This window comes from Mustela erminea, chromosome 19, assembly GCF_009829155.1.
Source record: "Mustela erminea isolate mMusErm1 chromosome 19, mMusErm1.Pri, whole genome shotgun sequence".
Classification (NCBI taxonomy): Eukaryota; Metazoa; Chordata; class Mammalia; order Carnivora; family Mustelidae; genus Mustela; species Mustela erminea.
Window position 1 is genome coordinate 18490067 of NC_045632.1, and position 20862 is coordinate 18510928.

General features: G+C 52.7%; 1 protein-coding gene across 4 annotated transcripts; it reads left to right on the plus strand.

The window, feature by feature from the left end:
- Window positions 1–5567: 5567 nt before the first annotated feature.
- On the plus strand, window positions 5568–19764 carry DMKN (dermokine). Of its 4 annotated transcripts, XM_032323659.1 has the most exons (21): window positions 5570–6196; window positions 6459–6674; window positions 6790–6846; window positions 7137–7187; window positions 7348–7581; window positions 8174–8227; window positions 8611–8676; window positions 8929–8979; window positions 10564–10608; window positions 11227–11280; window positions 12224–12274; window positions 12422–12469; window positions 12680–12727; window positions 14916–14972; window positions 15249–15296; window positions 16917–16961; window positions 17081–17122; window positions 17440–17508; window positions 18543–18566; window positions 18916–18963; window positions 19447–19764. In XM_032323659.1, the coding sequence occupies exons 1-20, from the start codon at window positions 5819–5821 to the stop codon at window positions 18961–18963; spliced, it is 1686 nt and encodes a 561-aa protein (XP_032179550.1). In that variant the 5' UTR covers window positions 5570–5818; the 3' UTR covers window positions 19447–19764. The 4 variants fall into 4 exon arrangements, with proteins under 4 accessions (XP_032179552.1, XP_032179550.1, XP_032179551.1 ...); XM_032323660.1 differs by lacking the exon at window positions 12224–12274; XM_032323661.1 differs by lacking the exons at window positions 11227–11280; window positions 12224–12274 and having other exon boundaries at window positions 5568–6196.
- The last annotated feature ends 1098 nt before the right edge of the window (window positions 19765–20862 follow it).

A 20862-nucleotide genomic window follows, 5' to 3' on the forward strand; every position in this document is an offset into this window, starting at 1 on the left:
GGGTGTGTGGCATGAAAGGAATAACAATGGTAACTTGTATTTATTGTGCAATGCTGGGCTCCCTGCTGGGTGCTTTCCATGCATGACATCACTGAATCCTCCCAACCCCCTGGTTAAGTATCGCCCCTTTTACAGAGAAGCACATGGAGGTTCCCGCAGGTTAAGAAACATGACCAAGGTCACATAGTCAGGAAGTGGAGGAAAAGCGACTTAAGAGCTACAAAGCATATTCTGAAAATACAGTCTTTTCCTGTTTGGTATCAAGTAGTGGGGAACCGTGCAGAGAGGAGAGGAAAGGGATGCGTGTGGGAGGTCCTTGCGCGGGAGAAGCACCGAAGGCTCAGGGGGAAGGCACCCTGGTGACAGGAGGGTGGGCCTCTTTACAACGACAAGAATGGGGACACAGAAGTCCTAGTTTTCAGATGTGTGATAGCTGAGACTGTTCACTATGCACTAGCTAGCTTCCAGGACTGTGTGAAGAGCTAAAACCATTTAAGCCTCCCATAACCCAAAGGCAGAAGTCCTCTTGTGATCCCCATTGTATGGATGGGGAAACAGGCTTAGAGGGGTCAGGGTCCTGGCTGTCCACTGCCAGAACCTGACCTTTCACAGTTGCCTAAAAAGTCTCTAGAAGGTTTGCCATGTACTGGCCTGGGTGTGGGGAGACGTGCCTTCCTAGTAGGACCATATACCTGTGGGCAGCTCCCTTCCCTTCTGGGGGCCACAATTTCCTTTTATATATTGGGGGGGGTTGCATCTGCAGAGAAGGGACAACAAACACGACTTCCAGCACCAAAATTCCATCAATTGTGGGGTCAAAAATAAAAGACCAAAAATTGCCCTTGGGGAATTTACAGGCTTCCTGTGGATACAAGGCACATAAACAGAATATGAAAACAAATACGAAGCAATGCATCAGTAAGAACTAGATGCCACCAGGAACGGTCTGGGGCGGGGGGTGTGCTGTGTGTGTACAATAAAGGTGACGTCCCTGCCACTTCATGGTCACTGCCTTTTTCCTGATTTGTAGACTATCATCATTTTATGACCTGCGGTCCTTTCCTTCCCTTATGATATTTTAATTTGAAAATGTTGCAAATGCATCATAAAGATGAGTTTCATAGTGAATACCTATGTAGCCACCACTCACAGTCTCCCATTAACATTTTACTCTCCTTGCTTTATCACACATCCGTCTGTCACATATCTATACATCAAACCATGCATCAATACATTTTTGATGTGTTTCAAAGTAAATGGCAATCACCTGTTTATTTGCCCGTTTTCAAGTGTGGAAAGAGGCATGGATCACTTCTGCCTTGAGGTCTGGTGTGTCCCTCCCTCTGCCAGGAATATTCCCCCATGTCCCTCTTGTGCCCTGCGCTGTCACCTCCTGACCCTTCAGGTGTTGGTAGTACCTGTCCTGGAGCTGAGCTTCAAATCCTGACTTCTCCCTTTACTAGCTGTGATCTTAACCTTGACCACACCACCTGAACAGAGGGCTGCCTTTGCTACTCTCTGGCCTGGCAAACTGATCTTTTCCTTCACGGCACTTATGACGATGTGTAATTAGGTATTTACTCATTTGACGTCCATTTACACCCTAGAATAACATGTACAAGAGGACAGGTTGAGGCCAGGCACAGATGGCCGGCAGCTAACAGGGGGGAGTCTGCTGCCTTGTGCGGACTTGGTTTTCCCATTGGCATGGAGTAAGTGGGAGCAGGAAGCAGGCATCTGAGACAGACAGGCAGAGGCAGGCTAGGGGTGAGGAGAGGAGGGGCCAGTTTGTGCAGAAGTGGAAGAACAGGGAGGGGAGTTGGGGCGGGACCCTCACAGCCCTCTTTTATTGGGGCTGACTACGTCTGTGCCGAGCACTTTCAGACATGATTCATTCTACCCGCCCAAGCTCCCCGTGAGGCAGGCACCATGACGGTCCCCCTCCCAGACTGAGGACGCCCAGCTAGTGAGTGGTGATGGACCTGGCTCCTCCTAGTCACGAGCATTTCCCTGCTGCTGGTCTCTGCTGCTGAGGGGGCCTGCCTCCCTGGGACCCTTGGGGGAGTGAGAAGGAGCTACTTCAAAATAAGTCCTCTATAAAATTAAGTTTCTGCCTTCAGGAGGTACGTGCATGCTTGTGTATGTGTCTCACAGTTAAACTGCCAAAAAACCACTCCAACAATCCCAACATGCCCACCACTAGCAAGAATACAGAGCGCGTGCACGGGAGTGTGCCAGACACCATTCTGAGCACCCCGCCAGGACTCCCTCCCTTCACCCTCGCATTCCTGCCTCTGACAGTCAAGGAAACTGCTGCACAGGTTAAGATCACAGCTAGTAACGGGGGGTATCAGGATCTGAAGCTGGGCTCCAGGACAGGTACTGCGCACAGGTGGATCAGCAGATGCCAGCTGGAAGCTCAGGACACCATGGAGGGGAGCAGAGACAGCACCCAGACCCGAAGCCTCATCTCCTTTCTCTGCTTGAGTCCAGCCTCTGTCCTCCCCCCACTGAACCCTCCTCCCTGGTCTCTGTACCCACCTCGTGCCCCTTGCCCCCCAGTCTGTTCCTCAGAGGGACCCTGTTAACATTGAGTCAGACAACAGCCCTCCTCCATCAAAACCCACCACTCTTTCTACCTCATTCAGAGTAAGGGTCCAAGTCCTCACGATGGCCCCAAGTCCCCCTGTCTGGGCCCGTTTCTCTTTGACTTCAACACTTCCCATTTTCCCCCCTGCTCCTGTCAGTGGTCCTCAAATAGAGTAAGTAGGTTCCTGCTCCAGGGCCTTTGCACTGCTGTCCCTCTGCTTGGGATACTCTATCCCCAGACATCCTTATGGCTCACTCTCTAACTTCCTTTGGGTGTCAATTCATAGGTCACATCTCAAAAAGCCTTTCCTGATTTCCTGATTTAAAATACTCACTGTATTTTTCATTAGTGCTCACCACCTACTCTGTTAATTGTCCAACATCCTCACAATGAATGTGAGCTCCCTAAGGGGAGAGATTTAGATGATCTCCCACGCTGTATCCTCTGTGCCTAGAACAGGTCTGACACACAGAAGGTACTCAATAAATACTTAGCAGAATGAATGAATTAGTGACTTAGGAAAGCTGAAATCAGAGGGTCTTGGATGTGAGGTCGTGTAGGTCAGATATGTGGATGCCATTCGGTACAGGCACAAAGGAGTCATGGGAATGAGGTAGGAAAACCTGGTTGGAGTCAGACAGACCTGGGTCATATTTGGACATCACCATTTTACCACCATATTTTCAAAATACCTCTTATATGTGTATTGACCAGCCCTGGGCCTCAGTTACCTCACCTGCAAAATGGGAATGTCTACTCCCCCTGCCCCGAGGTTGTTGTATGGATTAAATGAGATCATGCATATGGAAGCACTTAGCCTTCTATTTGGTTTACAACAGGCATTTCATAAATATGCCTGCAGACCGCATGAGGTGACCTCTCGGGTCCGGAGATGTCTCAGGGCAGTTTACCCCAGAAGGCAGAACATGGGAGCACAGGGGAGAATCCAGCTGGTTCAGGAACATGGCTTTGCGTAAGCCTGAATTACTCAGTGAGAGCCCTGCCCTTTTCTCAATTTCCCCTCAAGCTTTCTGTTTATGTTAGAGAGGAAAACTCAAGTTCTGTGCTCCTGTGCCTTGACTACCTCCCTCAGACTTGCCAGTCTCCTTTTTTAACACAGGAGCCAAGACCAGCTCTCATGTAACACCACTGTGTACTTCTCACTATGTTTTCTGTTACTTTCTATTTGTGGACAAGTGATCCTGGCTTTCTGTTTACAGTAGCAACGTAAAATATACTTAAGAAAGTAAGCTGGCTTAAAGAAAAATATTAATAACAGAGATGGGTCAGGAGGCAGATATACACCACGGTGAAGGTGGTGGCCCATGAGGGAAGTGTGGGAAGGAGTCTCAGAGGCAGGGAGTGTTCTACCCCCAGCCCCGTGGTCCTGTCCTCGGACGTGGAAGCAGCTGGCTCAGGGGCTGAGGTGTCCATCAGCAATCCGGAGGCCTCAGATTTACTCCTGCCCCCTGTCCCCTGCCTTCCATTAGGCCTCAGGGCAAAACCGCCACCAATTCCATCCAGAGAAGAATGAAGATTTTGACAAGCAGCGGGAGGTCTGAGATGGAGGATGACAGAATGTGCTGGGAGCAGAGTTTAGGAGTGGGGCAGGCCTGGGCTTGGCTTTGGCTCTACCACACACCACCATTCCCCTCTGAGCCCCAAATTCTCTGTCTCTAAATGGGGTAATTCTAAGACTATCTCCCAGGGCTGTGTGAGCCTTAAAGTGCTTAGTCCGGCACTGGGCACCCAGAGCCATGGATAGACTGGAGCCGTGGTGAAAATTACGATGATGATTACCACTACCACCATTATCACTCTCATTAAAGGGAGATGGAATAACAGGGAGGTGGGAGGCGCCCAGGACAGACAGGGATTGTGTTTACGCGGTGAGAGGTGCTGGATATTACAAGCTGGGGTGCGGATGCTGGGGTGGAGAGAGACTGACTGAAAGACATTGAGAAAGGCGGATGGAAACCAGCCCCTCCTAAGTCGGTGATGAGTTCCAGTGATACAAGGCTGGCGACAAGTGGGAGGCCCCAAGGCCCTGGGAGCAGAGAAGTGGACAGGTGCTGGACAGGGGTGAGATGGGTTAGATGACTGAGCTCTGTGTCCTGAGCTGGGACAGGGAGAGGGCCACGCTGCTGACAGAGGGCCCTGGGAGGGGGCAGGGTGGGGGGCTCGTGCTGTCTCCTCCTCCCCTGCCGCCAGGTCCTGGGGAGACTGGGGGTGGGGTGGGGCAAGCGGCAGTCCCAGTCCTCTCAGGAGGCTCTGAGCTCACACACGTGCCCCTGTGGGCCAGGTAAACAGGATGGGTGCCTGGGTCAGCTGCTCCCTCCCACTCATTCCCTGGGGGTGGCTGGCCCGCCCAGTTCCCTGCTCCGCACCCAGCTTTCTCAGCCAAGAGCAGCCCGAGTGCTGAGACGCCCTGATGACCACTCTGGCTACTTCCTACCTCCATACCTGGGGTCCCCACTGAGGGCAGTCTCACAACTCCCAGAGTCTCTGTGGAGTGGAAAGCATGAAAGAGTGTGAGGACAGTCACCTTTAGGGGGCAGCATGGGAGGGAAGAGAGATGGAAGAGGAAAAGGCCACCAAAACTGAGAGAGCAAGGCCGAGAAAGCAGCTGCCTCTCATCCCAGTGCCCCTGATCCAGGCTGGGTTACACCTTGGGTGCGTCTCGCCCCATCGGGTTCCCTACGCTTGCCTCCTGGTTGGGTCCTGCCTGTGGTTCCTTTCTCTTGAGTCCCCTCCACCTACCACCTCTAGGAGACATCAACCACCTATCTCCTCAGATGCCCCTTTCCCCACCCTGCGCCCCAAATTCCTGGGGTTGGGAAATCAGAACACCTTTGCACCTGCCTCATCCCATTTCTTCCTCCCTGATGCTCGGGCTCCCTCTCTGTTTCAACACAGACTCTCAGACTCACAATTACAGCTCATTACCCTATCGGTGGCTGGCCCTGAGTCATGAGGGAGGGACTCTGGGCTCCCTAGCCCCGTCACCTTCTCCCAGGCCACAGTATAAGGAGTAGCGGCAGGGAGGAGGACTCTGGGAAGGCAGGGGAGTCTGGGAAAGGAGAGAGAAGGCTGCGGACTTAGAGGAACGGGGAGTGAGTCAGGAGGAAGAGCACAGAGAAGGGCACACGCAGACACGGGGGTAGAGGAAGGACAAAGAGAAGAAAACTCGGGTCGGAAGAAAATAGGAGGGAAAGGAGCGAGGCAGAGATGAAGTCACAGGGCTCCCTGGCCTGCCTCCTGCTGGCCCTGTGCCTGGGCAGTGGGGAGGCTGGCCCACTGCTGCGAGGAGGGGAGAGGGCTGGAGCAGGTGCTGGGGATGCCTTGGGACATGGGGTAGGACATGCCATTGGACAAGGGGTGGGAGATGCTATTAGCCATGGAGTCGAAGAGGCTGTTGGCCAAGGGGCTGGAGAGGCAGCTGGCTCTGTAGCCAGAGAAGTCATGGGTCATGGCACGGGGGAGGCAGCCCGTGCCCTTGGAAATACTGGGGGCGAGGCTGGCAGACAGGCTGAGAACATCATTCGACGTGGAGAAGATGCTCTCCACAGCTCCTGGCAGGGGATGCCTGGCAGCAACGGTGCTTGGGTGAGTAGCGGGCAGCTGGGTGTGGAAATGGAAGGCTGTGGGCAGTTGGGTTGAGAATCTTGGAAATCAGTTGGAAGGATGACTGGGTCTCTTATTTGTGGCTGTCTGGGGTGTTTTCCCTCCATGGGATGATGCCTCCTTCTTCCACCATGCTGGGGTCTCCCTCTACCTGCCTCTGCCTATGTCCTGCTGTGCCTGCCCTCCCCTATCACGGAGGGGGAAGGGCACACACACTCAGTGCAGGTGTGTGTTGTTCTTGCAGGGAACCGGCGGCCAGCCTCCATCTGGAGGCCATGGCATCTTTGGCTCCCAGGGTGGCTCTGGAGTCCACAGCCAAGGCAATTCTGGAGGTCCAGGGACTCCCTGGGGCCAGGGGTATCCCAGAGGTCCAGAGGGCAGCTTTGGAACCCACTCTCAGGGAGGCTCCTGGGGCCAAGGAGGCAACGGAGGGTCTTTCAGCTCGGGCACCAACGCTCAGGTACAGTAACCACCCGAGCCCTGAGGCTTTCCACCTCCTGCCCTTCAAGCCCACGCTCTCCACGCCTCCCTCATCTTACTGTCGGTACCCACACTCGGCCTCCTCCTCTCTGCAGGGGACTGTGGTCCAACCTGGTTACGGGTCAGTGAGAGGCAGCAACTCACATTCAGAGGTAAGGGAAAGAGTATGGGGAGGAAGAGGGTGTCCAGGTGCGTGTGCCAGAAAGTAGGAGAGATGAAGAGGAAAGAAAGGCTGGGGGGTCAAGGTACAAGGCAGATTGGACAGGAAAGAGATGGGCTAGATGAGGGGGCCAGGAAGAGAGGGAGGGAAGTGGGATGGGTGTGGGGCAGAAACAGGTGGGGAAAGAAGGCCAAGCCACAGGAATCAGGAGAGCCCGGCCTGTGGCCATGGCTTTCACTGAAGTCTGGAAACTCACCTGTCCCTGGAAACTTTCCTCTGCAGTGCACCAACCCCCCACCATCCGGCTCAGGCGGAAGCTCTAGCAACTTCGGGGTAAGGAGATGGGCCGTCGGAGCATGTTGTGCAGGGAGTAGACAGAACATCGGCTCCCCTCAGACTGTGCTGTGGGGAATATGCTAGAGCCAGAGAGGGAGGGGAGGGAGGGAAGCAAACACTCCTGATATTCTCACTCTGGTCCCTTCCTGCCCCTTAGGGAGGCAGTGGTGGCAGCAGTGGCAGTGACAGTGGCAGCGGCAGTGGTGGCAGCGGTGGAGGCAATGGCCATGGTGGCAGCAGTGGCAGTGGTAGCAGCGGCAGCGGTAGCAGCGGTGGCAGCAACAGCGGCGGCAGCAATGGCAGCAACAGCGGCGGCAGCAGTGGCAGCAACAGCGGTGGCGGCAGCAGCGGTGGCAGCAACAGCGGCGGCAGCAGTTATGGACCCAGCTGGGTGAGTTCTACTCTGCTGCTCACCATCCCTGGGCTCCTCAGCTCCTGCTCCCCACCTTTGCAGCCCCCCAGGCAGGCTTCCTTACACAGCCGGCTCTCTGGGGCCTCAGCAGAGGTGCCCCCGCTGCTGCATCTGCTCACTCGGTTCCCTTCCGCCCAGCGCGGGTGGGGATGCCCTGCCTCCTGTCTAACCCACTCCTGCGGCCGCGCCCACTTGGTGGATAGGTCTAGAGCTGGGGGTGGCAGAGGGGAGAAGAGGGGTGGATGCAGGAAACGGGCTTGGGAAGCTCCCAAGAGAACGGTGGCAGGCCCGTCGCACACACAGAGACAAGGACACGTACAGAGCTGGGGTGATAAATACAGGGCCCCTCCCAAAGGGCTGAGGGGACTGGGGGAAGAGCGGACTATAGCCTGGCAGCTGGCTTAGGGTGACTCTCCCAGAGGAGTCCTGCAAAAGCGGGAGCACAGTTGGCTCCCCCGGGTATCTGGGAAAGGTCTGAGGCAAGAAGGGGTAAGTAAGGAGAACAAGCCAGGTCACATAAGCTGCTTTAACTTACTGCTCCATATACTATCTGTTTTCCCTCCCAATCTAGGACCGTCCCTTAGAAAATTCTAGGAATTTTCAAAGCGGCTACTCAGGTTCACAGGTAAGGACTCTTGGGGTCCCTTCTTCTGCCTATGTTCCAGGAGAGGGAGGGGTAAGGAGAAGAAGGGGGAGGACAGGACAAGCCCTTAGGTGCCAGGATCAAGGCTCTTAAGATGTTAGGCTCCAAAGGCTTTTTGGCTTCTGGCATGTGGTAGGGGGAGAGGATGACAGCTCAAAATCCCCAAACTGTCCTGCATTTCCGAATACACCTGGTCATACCTGTCCTTTGTGCTCTGAATAACTTCCTTCACTGGCCAGCTGGCTCCAGATGGGAAGAGATGGAGGTTGGCAGAGGGGAGTAAAACAAATTATAATTTCCAGACAACGATCTGGTTCCCACTGAATCCTTTTAAGACCCTGTGTGGACTCATGTTCCCCTTGTAGGGATACAATACCGGCTCTTCCTGGGGTAGCAGTGGTGGCGGAAGTGGCAGTGGAAATAAACCTGGGGTGAGTGTCTGCTGAGTGCACACGTGCACAGATCTGCCTCCTCTTCCTGGGGGGGAGGGGAGATAACAGGTGCTGAGGCTCCTTGGATGATGGGAGAGCTGGGAGAGCGCTGGCCAGAGCTGAGAATGGGGCCGAGGTGGGGTGGCTGCTGGCTAGCCTCAGGGTTAACAGATTCATGTGTGCTGCAGTGTGGGGGCTGCCCCTGGTGTCTAGGCCGCAACAGAGGGAAAGCTGTCTCTCTCTCTCTCACAGTGTGACAGCCCAGGGAATGAAGTCCGCATATCCGGAGGATCTGGGGGTCAGGTGAGAGCCAAACTTGGGACTGTGCCCACTCCTGCTTGGCGCCACTCCTAAGGCTAACCTTCATCCCAGCCCTGTCTGTGGGAAAGAAACCAAACGCATACTCCGACAAATATTAAAAATCTCCAAAGTAATAATTAATTGCAAATCCTTACATGATATGCCTCACTTTATACCATGGAGGAGGCTATGAAAAATCACATAGAAACCAGTCCTTCTAGAAACATAATCACTTCAAGTGATCTACACCCACCCGGCCAGTAAACAGAAGGCCTGAACAGAATGCCATGACCTCTTCGACAGCATCTGGAAACTGGGTTTGGAATGCACAGACTTTCCTCCTAGTTATTCTGGAAATCTGGGCTTTCTGTCAGCATCTACAGCACTGACAAGAGGAAGTGTTGCGCTAAGGTCCCCACGAAGAGCCTAGAGGTCTTGTGAAAACACAGGTTCTGAGTCAGCAGGCCTGGGGTGGGGCTGAGATTTTGGTTTCTACCAGGTTCTGGCAAGGCCGATGTGCAATGGTGTGAGCACAGCTGATGGGGAGAAGGCTCCCTGAATATTAGGCTCCTCGGATATTAAGGATACTAACCTCCATGGGTAGGTAGGTGTTAGTTTCTTAACTAACGATTTCCTAACTAACTAACTTCCCAGCTTGTAACTGTTTCTAGTTCTTTGCATACCAAAGTCTTAAATATGTAGTCAAATATACCAGTCTCTTCTATGGTTTCTGCTCTTGAAAAGAAAAAGGCCTCGATTTTCTTCTAGAACTACTAATACATCTATACTTTCATTTTTTATATTTAACTCTTTAATCTACCAGGGCTTTACTTTGCTATATACAACCTAGTCCCATTCCTCAGTTCGGCTAGACTTGCCCCACATTTTGGATCAGAGCTGCGTGCTCTCTTATGAAGGGAAAACCAGATAAAAACAGAAGGGGGGGTACCAGCTAGGTATAACTTGTGCCCCTTGAACCCTCCAAATATTTACCTGGTGTTGCCAGCCACACACATTGAATTATTTACACCATTGATGTAAAATGTCACTTGTAAATACCTTCATACTTTGGGTTCTATCTGGTCAAACTGACTCCATCTGTTCCGTGACAAGGCTTTCTTTATGGTACATTAATATCCGCCAGTACAGGTCATCCTTTGTTGCCTATCTTTTCCAGTGTTTTTTCACCTATTATTATTATTATTATTTTTTACATTTAAAAAACATTTTATTTATTTATTTGACACACAAAGAGAGAGAGAGATCACAAGTAGGCAGAGAGGCAGGCAGATAGAGGGGGAAGCAAGCTCCCTGCTGAGCAGTGAGCCCGATGTGGGGCTTGATCCCAGGACCCTGAGATCATGACCTGAGCCCGAGGCAGAGGCTTAACCCATTGAGCCACCCAGGCACCCTCACCTATTCTTAAACATTTATTCTTCCAGATGAATTCCAAGATTATTTTGGCCAATTCCAAAAGAGAACTCCATGAGGACTATTAGAGGAACTGTACTAAATCAATACAGAAAGGTGCAGGGAGGGACCTAAGATCTAAAACAATGATCTCTGTTGCACTGTCTTATCCCTCAGGGCTTTGGAGGACAGGGAGGTTCCGGCGGCTATGGCGACATCAGGGTAAGGAGATGACCGGCACTGAGAGTAGAGACCGGTGGCGGGAGATGGGATGGAAGTCTCCTTTGCAACAGCAATGCTAACAGAGCTGACAGTCTTGCACCCAAGCTGGTCTTGATCTTAGCTCAGGGAATTCATCTCAGCACTGGCAAAGTGGGACTGAAGAAGTGCCTCCCTCTAACTTAGGAGGAGAGGAACTAGAGGACTTCTGTGCCACTAGGCTCCCACTGACTCTCCAGCCAGTGGCCCCTTTCTGACCAATATGACACATCTGCCCAGACCATGGCTTACAGTCTGCATCAGTTTAGTCCAACAGTCTGGCTGGCTTCTGCCTCAAAACCAGGGGAAAGTTCAGATACTTTGGTGGCAAAGGCCCTTCCCGTTAGATTTTGGGCAGTTGCGGAAGTGAATATAAAGAGATGGTTATGTTACCAACTGAGTAATAACCCAATCCACAGGAAGTTGAAGCAAGATTTGCCAGGGAGAAGAGCCTCTCTTGGGGATCTGGGAAATCTGCTGGGTTTGTGCCCTGATTCAGGAGTCCCTTGCCCACATCCTGCTATCTTGCCCCCTCATCCTACATGAGCCCTCCACAGACTCTCTTCCATTTTCTCTCTGTAGGAAATAAGCAAAGAGGGCAGTCATCTAGTTGGGGGTCCCCAAGACAATTATCAGGTGAGCACAGATGGTTTTAGGAGAAGGGCTGGTAAAGTGTGGGGACAGAACACTAAGGGATGGGGAAAAGAAAGAGAAACATCAGTACCTTCTTGCAAGCTGCTCTGACTCTGTGTTGAGTGACCACCAGGAGACTAGACAGGGGTCTGGGATCCCTGTCTCCTTGGTTCATCCATTCCTCTCCCTTCTACAAACTACGATCATCACTGTGTATTATCACTGAGAGGGAAACACAGCCAAAAGTAACAGGAGAATGGTCAAGGGGCTATTTTTGGAAACCATACTTTAGAAGTATTAACCTCTGAGTTAGAAAGCAGTGACCTCTCAGTTAGAAGACGGGGGTTCAGAGGACAGCTGTCCCACCTGTCTGTTGTCTGTGCATCTTCAGGCAGGGCAGTTAGCCTCTCTGAGCCTGGGCCTCCTCTCGGGTAAAATGGGGATGGCAAAACCTAACTAGCTCCACGCCACAGTTACTGCAGAGCTTTCTGCATCGTGACCAGAGCAAAGTGATTCAGGATCTGGACACTGGAGTCCGACAATGAAACAGAACCTGAGGCACGCTGCTGGACAGCTCTGAGTTTGCTTCACTCCTCTGTTAAGTGGAGACGTCTCCACACAGGAATATGGCATGATAAGGCACTGTGCTAGGCACGTGATGGGACTACACATGAGCTCCCAGCAGTCTTTTTGGGACAGGCTTTGGGGGAAGGCAGAATAAGAATATGATTCAAAGGAATGGGCAGGGCTATTCTAGAAATAAGTGGCAGAACATTCCAAGAAGGTGGGACTTCCTATTGCTGTGTGAGAAAAGAGAGGAGGTGACTTTACCCAGAGTACACAGAGCCTGAGCAAAGGCAGAGCTGGTGGGCCCGGAGCAGGCTAATAGCGGGCATGCGTGACAGGAGGCACAGGCCTTGAACAGTAGTCCCCCCTTCCTACCCAGTGGCAAGGGCCCAGCGGAAGAGGTGAAGCTGTCAGTGGGATCAATACCTTGGTGAGTGGAGGCATAACCCCACCTTTGGCCGGGACCATGGCATCAAGCGATCCCTTGCCTCCCCTCCGGACCCTCAGAGTACCCGCCCCTGCCTCTTGCTCACAGGGTGGGTTCCTACTCTTATCCCCTTTCTCTTTGGTTCCTTAGAACTCTCAGACATCTCCTGGGATCTTCAATTTTGACACTTTCTGGAAGGTGAGTTCAACAAGATCTCTCTAGCCACTCTCTCATGGAAAATCGAAGTTCTGTCCCTCTGCCCTGTGGGCTTGAAGCCCTCTTTCCAGAAAGACCGACTGCCAGTGGTGGTCCTTGACCTCTTGCCCTGAGGTCCTGAGACAACATTACATCACATTACAACTCAATTTGCCATTTTCCTCTTTTTTTTTTTTTTTTAAATCTCTGCAGAATTTTAAATCCAAGCTGGGTTTCATTAACTGGGATGCCATAAACAAGGTAAGGGCTAGAAGGCCGTGCCATTCGATCTTTGTGGGAGAGGGAAAGAGAGAAGAAAGCTAACAGCTACCCCCTAACCTGGGGAGCTGGGGAGGTGACGATGGCAGTGGAAGGGGCGTTCTGTCCAGGGCTTAAAAAAAGGACAAAAACAAAGAGGAAGGAGGCAGAGGCAAGAAGAGGGTAGTTTGGAAACAGCTAGGAGTCCGGGAAGAGGAAGGAATGGGCCTCTTATGTCTCAACACACAAACTGAACAGGTGTCAACCTGTTTCTCCTTTGAGACCTGGAAGGTTAAGGGGAGAGTGAGGAGGCCTAGTCCTTGCAGGGGAAGGACTTAACAGTCCGGAGGAGCCAGAGGCCCCAGGAGGAATGACACTGAGAAAGAAGGGAAGGAAAGTGATTATATGCCCAGTGCCTGCTGGGTGCCAGGTGTTCTGGGCCCTGGGTGTGCATAGGTTGAAGAGGCACTTGGAGCCCAGAACCCTCTTCTCCTTCCCCCCTGCCCACCCCTTCCACATTCAGGGATCCCTTGGCCAGGCTGATCTGACGCCTAAATAGCAGACATGCCTCCAGAGCAGAGGCAGGCCGATAATCCGAACAAACTCCAAAGGCAGAAGTTGCAAGTGACAGCCAACGGATGTGCTTTGTTTGAGCCACTGTTTTGTTTTTGTTTTTTTTTTTTTAATTTTAAAAACACTATGAATTAGTTGCCAAAGTTTAAAAATTGAGAGGTTCTACAAAATGACTTGAAATTCTGACTTCTCTTGGAAAATGAGGCAACACTGGGCCCCTCTTTCCTCGAGCTCTAATGGACAGCCGCTCTAATGAATAGCGGCTGTTTCTCTCCTGCAGCCACATGCCTGCTGCCCAGCAGTCACCCCAGCAGCTGAGCTTCTGACCCTTACAGCAGAAGGAAGACAAGGGTCCCTGCCCTCTAAAACTCGTGGGGGATACTGGTGGTGGTAGGCAGGGAGGTGAAGAGAAAGCCCCAAACTCAGGCAAGGTCAAGTCTGTGCCTTGGGGAAGAAGGTGGGAGAGAGAAGATGTGGGAGGCAGAAGTTCCCAGGTGCAGGGCAGTGCAGGTTTGGATGAACTAAAAGAGCCAAATGGACTTTTCTGTTTTAAAGGAAATGGTGTCTGAGAGGGGCGAGACTCCTTACTGTGGATCTCGGGGAGACCAGGCCCCCAAACATGAGGAACTTAGGGTCAGAGGCACAGAAGGATACTTCCCCAGGGGCCAGAAAGGCAGTGAACATCGGTGGGGGGGGGCGGGTGGGCAGTAAAGGGAGTGCTCACAGTTAGGCAGGATCCATTTGGGGCAGCTTCCCCAGAAGCAGATCTAAGAAGGGGAGCAGGACAGAGATTGGCAGAGAGGAGAACAGAAGGCCCATCTCCTTAACAGGGAGGGAGCTGAGCGCTGGGGCCAGACTGAGCAGTGACAACAGGGAGACAATACGTGACAGTTCTTGGCAAGTATGAGTTGTTCCATCCCAAACTGGAATTTCTGGATTTGGCTGGATGACAGCCACCCTGGGCAAAAAGAGCCTTGCCGTTTTCAGGAGCAGAGGCCTGATCCACCCGACTTGGCCCATTAGGTCCTGAATTCTTACTCCTTGAGCTTCCTCTTAGAACTTATTTCTTTGCCCAGGACGAGAGCTTTCGCACCCCGTGACTTCCAGACAAGGAGCTACCAGATGGATGGGAGCCCCCAACCCCTTCTTAAAACCCCACTACTCCACTACTAATCTCAACCCTTATCCTTGAAATAAACCGTAGCTGCCCCACACTCCTGGTCTCTGCTCCTTTCTTACGTCTCCATTGTCATTCCAGGGGGGTTGGAAGGGTCATCCACAGCCCTGCAGCTTCGGGAAATGGGCTGGGGGTCCTGGTCCTGTCCTGAGGTTTGGCTGCAGTGAGGTTCTGTCAGAGGCCGGGGAAGCAGGGAGAGTGAAGAGCGTGGTGTGTGTAGGGGGGAGGGGGGCTGGTTAGCGGCTCCCGAGATCTTAGTCTCTCTTTCCCCCTCTGCTTCCAAAAGCAATTTACTAGTGTTCCTAAGACACCCCAGCTTCCCTCCAAACCTTAGTCATGATGAAATTCTGAAGGCTGAGTGATGGTGGTAGCAGGAATAGGGGTATAGGTGAGCAGGAGGCCAAGCTCCCTGCTCACCCCTACCCCACCTTTCCTCCACAGGGCCAAGTCCCACGCCCCAGCACACGCGCCCTGCTTTACTTCAGCCGACTCTGGGAGGTAGGAGATCTCTCACTTTTCAGAGAACCGGGGATCTGGTCATCTGTCCCTTTCCCCACCTCCCTCAAGCTCCAGCCCACCTGTCACAAAATTCGCCCTTTTTTCCTTGTGAGATGGGCAAATACCATCAGAAGTGCTAACACCCTCAAGCTCCTGTATGCTTATCTTCATCTAACCCCAAACCACACCCAGGTGCCAAAACCCATTCTTGCACCTTTCCAACAAGCTGCCATACTCCTCGCTCTGAGCCCCACTCACCTCTTCTCCTCCCTCTAGGATTTCAAACACAACACCCCTTTCCTGAACTGGAAAGCCATTATTGAGGTAAGGGTGGCAGAACTGCTCGTTCTGGAAGCCCAGCTCTGGGGACATGGGACCTGGGCTCTTGGCAATGGCTTGCATTCAGTCCCTTTAGCTTACCTTCCCTGCTGAGGGAGCTCCTCCCTCTCTTCCCACTCTCCACCCTTTCTGCTAAGTGGGGGTGGGGTAGGAGAGAGAAGCCAGTGAGTCACTACTGAAGGAGTAGGGTGGGCGGTCCTCCTTGGGATAAAAACTGAAGCCAAGGACAGGGGCCTTCACAGGCGCAGGAACATGAAGCCCGCCGCCCTCTCTGCTCTGCTGCTGTTCCTGCTGGGCGTGGCCTGGCTCAGGGGGAGCCACAGCTGGGTGGGTACTGCAGGGTGAGCAGGGGAGGGGACGTGAGGTGGGGAAGAGAGAGGGGCCTGGAGCTGGGACCAACTCTCAGGACTGGAAAAGGGGTGTTAAGGAGGAAAGCTGAAAGGAAACAGGAGGCATGAGGGGAGCAGGTCAGGCAGTGGTCAAGTGTGAGCAGGTGCAGAAGGTCTGAATATCTGGGTTCTCGGAAGGAGGGGTCCTGCAGAAGGCCGCATCTTGATTCTTCCTGGCCAGTGGCCTTTGGGCACAGAGGCTAAGGTTGCCCACTCACTCATCTGTGTGGGCCAGGTACCCGAGGCTGGACAGGTGGAGCCATGCAAAGGGGGAGGTCAGGGCCCTCCAGGTGCGTGTTGTCATGCACTCATGAATGACCAGTGTGCCTTGTTGTCTGAGGGAAATCTGAATTTAGGTGTTCACAACTATTTAAAAATGCAGACCACGCAAAAAATCCCTGGAGGCCTGTGGTCAAGCCGTTTGTGGTCAAGACCTCGGTGTTAGGGCTAAGAGTGGGGTTACAATTCAGTAGGAGTTAAGTTGGAGTTAGGAGGAACACCCTAACTCTGTGGGGGAGGGGGAGGGTGGGAGTGGGGGTTTCAAGTGGAGAGGTGGTAATCACAGAAGCTAAACTTCTCTCCTGCTGCTGAGAATTTTCCTCTTGCCTCGACTGCAGAGGGGAAGGGCCCATGCACCTGCGCTGTGTCTCACGTGGCCTCATGGGTTTTCTTGCATTTCTCCCCTTTCGCTCTCCTTTGGCTCAGTGTGAATCTAATCACCTCACTCTGCCTCTGTTTGCTGAGGATAGCATCCCATTCTTCCAGGAGCCCTGTGGGAACAGTGTTTGTGAATAGGAATTACAGGGCTAAGGAGGGAGCAGGGTTTGGTGTCGGTAGAAGGTGGGTTGGGGCTGAGGGGCCGTGTCTGCCCCAAAGGTGCCTACGTAGGCACTGCTCACTTGCCATTCCTGCTCTGTCCGAGGCTGGCCTGCCAGAGCTCCAAGTGCGTAGGTGGGGGCAATTGCCTCGCTCCCCCACACTGAGTGTAGAAATCTGTCCTGTATCTATTGGGGTCATCAGTGTCCTCAGGCTCACTGGCTTCTCTGGAAGCACTGCTGATCCTGGACCATGGAGAGGGGTGCAGCGGGATGCGTGGGTGTTGGTGCTTGCGAGGGAGGACAGGGCCTGAGTGACAGGCTGCTGGAGCCCTGCGAGTCCGGCAGGGCTCCAGGGACCTTGGACAAAGACCCCTTCATGGATACTCTCTCCCTTCAAGGGTGCCGATGCATCGCTCCAGAAGAGGTCAGGTGGTGCCGGTCAGGTGAGTCTCTCTGCCCTCAGACTGACGTTGACGGTCCCAGGTCCCTCTCAGTCTGGTTCTCGGGGCTGGCCAATCTGAAATTCTCTCTCCTCCACACCCCCATGCTGTTGTTTTCTCAGTCTGGCGGAGGATGGCAAGAAGTGGCCGCTGTGACTTCTAAGGTAAGACATCTGCCACCTGACCACCTGATTCAAACCACGCTCATTTTCCTGGTCTCCTGCCTTCACTTCCCAAAGTGATACTTGAGGAGATGCGAGAGGTACCAGGGAAGGGGGAGGCAGGGCCACTCAGACTATAAGGGAGGTGAGGCTATGGGCTCTGGCTGGCTGAAGGAGATTCTATAGAAAAAAAATGCATGAAACAAGGAAGGAAGGCAGGGTTTGGAAACAGGTCTGGTCCAGGCCAGGAACCGGTGTGTTTATTCCACAGCAAAATGCCCTCATCCCTTCTCTCTCTACCCCCCTGCTTTCTTCCACAGAATACCTATAACCAGCAGGCATACCCTACTTCTTCTGGTGGGCAGTACTCAGCCAAGGTCCCCTCTAAGGTAAGACTCCCAACTGCCTTATTTCCCCACTGGGGTCTCTGCATGGGGTGGGGGGGGCATTGAGGGGCTTTCATGGCCAGGCTGAGCTGAGGCCGAGGCAGAATCCTGTTCATTTTGACAGTCATGTCTCTCCGCCCCTGCTTAGGGAGACTCAGGCTCCTTGAGAGCCATTTGGAAGTGGAGGGTGGGAGGTTCAATGTTCTTCACTCCCACCCACTCAGAAAAGGTTACAAGGGGGCAGCAGCTGTGTCGCATGCCCTGGAGAAAACTGGGAACCAACATCCTCTCAAAGAGGGATATACAGCTCTAAAAAAAACCTCACATGACACACAGCAAAACAAGTAGCCTTCCCATGTAGTAGAGTCTGCTCCCTCTGCCTCTGTAACTGCTGACATTTGTTCACGGGATGGGTGGAAGGCAAGAGGAGGGCACGCTAACACTTAGGGGAGGCTTGCCCAGAAACTTGTGGTTGGTGGGAAAATTAATGTTTTGTTCCACAAAGGGAATAACGGGGGGGAAAAAAAAACCCAACCCTGAGAATTTTGTTTCATTCAGATGCAAAGAAAGCAACCTTATATATTCAATAAATGAACACGCTAAATACTAATTAGACTGGTGAAGAAAAAACAGGTGCTATTTCCCGCCATCTCTCAGAACAAGGAGAACAAGGAAGCCCCTGGCCTCAGGGACGGGACTTATACTGAGAGATCAGGAGTCACCTCCTGACTGGAAACGGGTGAAGCAGTAGTTAATGCTGTCCGTGGGTATCCACTCGCTAATTTCCATCCATCTATCCCCCTATCTACCTTCTGTTCACTCCGCTTGGCCAGTGTGTGCTCATCTTGGGTAAATGTACTTAGGATGATAAATCTGCTTTGAAAAGAAGTCCATGGGCTGAATGTCCACAGTCAGACCCAAGGGCCTCCAAGATAAACTGGGTCTGAGCCTGCCCCTGCCATCGGGTCCCTCCTGGGCCCCAAGAACAAGGCAGAGGTCACTGTAGCCCCACATCACCTCCTCTGATCTCTTTCCAGGGGATAACCACGCCTTCTTCCTCGGTGAGTAGTGAGGCCGAGAAAATCGGGCTCCTGGGCGCCTGGGTGGCTCAGTGGGTTGAGCCGCTGCCTTCGGCTCAGGTCGTGATCTCAGGGTCCGGGGATCGAGTCCTGCATCGGGCTTTCTGCTCAGCAGGGAGCCTGCTTCCCTCTCTCTCTCTCTGCCTGCCTCTCTGTCTACTGTGATCTCTGTCTGTCAGATAAACAAATAAAATATTAAAAAAAAAAAAAAAAAAAAAGAAAGAAAGAAAAAAAAGAAAATCAGGCTCCTGAGAGAAGGGATCTGGGTCCAGAGGGCGTGCAGGGCCAGGGTCAGGGCCATGACCACTCAAATGTTCTCTATGTCCCACAGGCTTCCCGGGTGCGCCCTGGCCTGCTGCAGTGGGTGAAGTTCTGGTAGGTGAGTGTCAGAGCGAGTGGTGCAGGCCTCCATCCAGGAGCTGAGAAGCAGACACCCCGGGGGGCAGGGCTGGGGTCTTGGCATTTGCTTTGCTTTGGGTGGATGCTCTAAAGGCATGGAGAAGGAGACCCCAGTGGAGAAAGACTCATCAGGAAACCACTGAGGACACTTGGAAAGCACCCTCTGAGTACCGATGGAAGGCCCGCCAGAGGGACAGCCAGAGGGAAGGTGGAGGGGAGGGACGGGACAGAAGGTTCTGGGAGAACTGCAGGAGGAAGTGAGTAGCCAGTGGGGAAGGGCAATAGATTAACTTGGCAGAGCCACAAAATCTGTTTCAGGGAGAAGCAAGAGTAAAGGGACACGCAGGTGAAACAGACAGGACACCAAAAAACTGGGAGAGCAGAGGCTGGATGAAAGGATACCCTGTTTCAACACGTTCAGGAATAGCCGAATTCTACCATTCGGTCTTGTCTTTTCTTCTAGAAAATTACTTCCAATCAGGACTGATGCCCTGAACATCAGCTGTCAAGGAGACCATCTGTGCCCTGCCCCCAACTCTCTCCCTGTGTCAGACCTGGCCTGGGTGCTGACACCTGCTTTTTCTAGGTTGGGGACTTGGTCTGTCTGTCCCTCATTTCTTCTAACTGTGAGGTCTCCTTGTCCAGCAACCTCATCGGATAAACCTGCCACTTTGTTCACCTACTCCGTTTTGTGACCTCAAGTCACTGTAACAATTCTTCAGGAGAAGCTTCCTACTTTTGAGTTTCTTTGTGGAAATAAAATATGAATCTTGTTTCCTTACAATTTCCCACACTGTGTTCTTTAATGTTAGGCTGATGGCCTGATCAGGGAGGATGGAAGTGATCTAGGGGCAGATAATTTGCCTTCCTGCTGAGAGTGGTAAACCAAATGGGGGAATTGAGAGAGGTAAGACCTGGGTGGTCCTGACAAGCAGTAGTTAGCTGCTCTCCCTGTGCCTCAGTTTCTTCATTGTAAGACATCATCTCGGCCCAGCCTACATCTGAATGCCATGCTCCCCCCCCCCCCCCCCCCCGTTGAGGCGCTCAAAGGTGTTCTGCTAGCCTGAAAAGGCAAGAGGGGAGTCATCCACATCAGGAGGTGGAAGTAAAGAGGGTTTTCAAGCGAGGAGGCCAGTCCCAGAGGGTCAGGAAGGTGCAAGAACAGGGGCCAGGGGCTAGCACAGCACATGCCTCAGCCTTGTAAACACATGGAGGTGTGGATGAGACTGTGTGCTTAGGAAGATGTGGGCAAGCGGCTCATAACCAGCCCAGTGCCTTGTTGTATGCAGTGGCTCTGCGTCTCTGGAATACAGAGGGCGTGGCGGAGACTTCTACTCTATGAATGTGCCAAGGAAACAGGCAGAGGTTCTTGGCACAGGCTGAGCCCAGGCTTATCCCAAGCCTAGCAACTCTGCAGACAGGCCTGGAGAGTCCGCACTGAGAGTCTCCGAGTCAAAATCCCGTCAAGGCCATAAAATGTCTCCAAATTAGGGAGTCCCCACCACTCATCCCCGACATCCCTGCAGGGACCCAAGAAGAAAAAGGAGGGCAGGAAGCACCCTGATAGGGAAAACATTTCAGCCAAGGTCTTCCCCGAGGGCACAGCTCCTGTCTGCCTTGGTCATCATCGCTCCATCCTCACCACTGACCACAGTACCTGACAAAGGGTGGGCCTCAAATAGTTGGTGAATAAATGAAAAAAACCTGGTCCAAAATGGACTTGGGGTAACTGTCTTGATTAAACCCATCTGGGTGAGAGAAAGATGAAGACCATTCCTTTGCCCTGCATTCCCCTCTCAGTTTTGTCCTTAAATTGGGGCTCCCACTTCGTGGACATGCCTCCATTTTATTGTGCTTTGCTCTATTGCATTTTGTGGAT

Bases quoted from the DNA above. Each gene is read 5' to 3' on its own strand.
- DMKN (XM_032323659.1), top strand. From the start codon at position 5,819: ATGAAGTCACAGGGCTCCCTGGCCTGCCTCCTGCTGGCCCTGTGCCTG. The intron at 6,197-6,458 runs GTGAGTAGCGGG...TTGTTCTTGCAG, and splicing joins CTGGCAGCAACGGTGCTTGG to GGAACCGGCGGCCAGCCTCC. The intron at 12,275-12,421 runs GTGAGTGGAGGC...TTGGTTCCTTAG, and splicing joins TCAGTGGGATCAATACCTTG to AACTCTCAGACATCTCCTGG.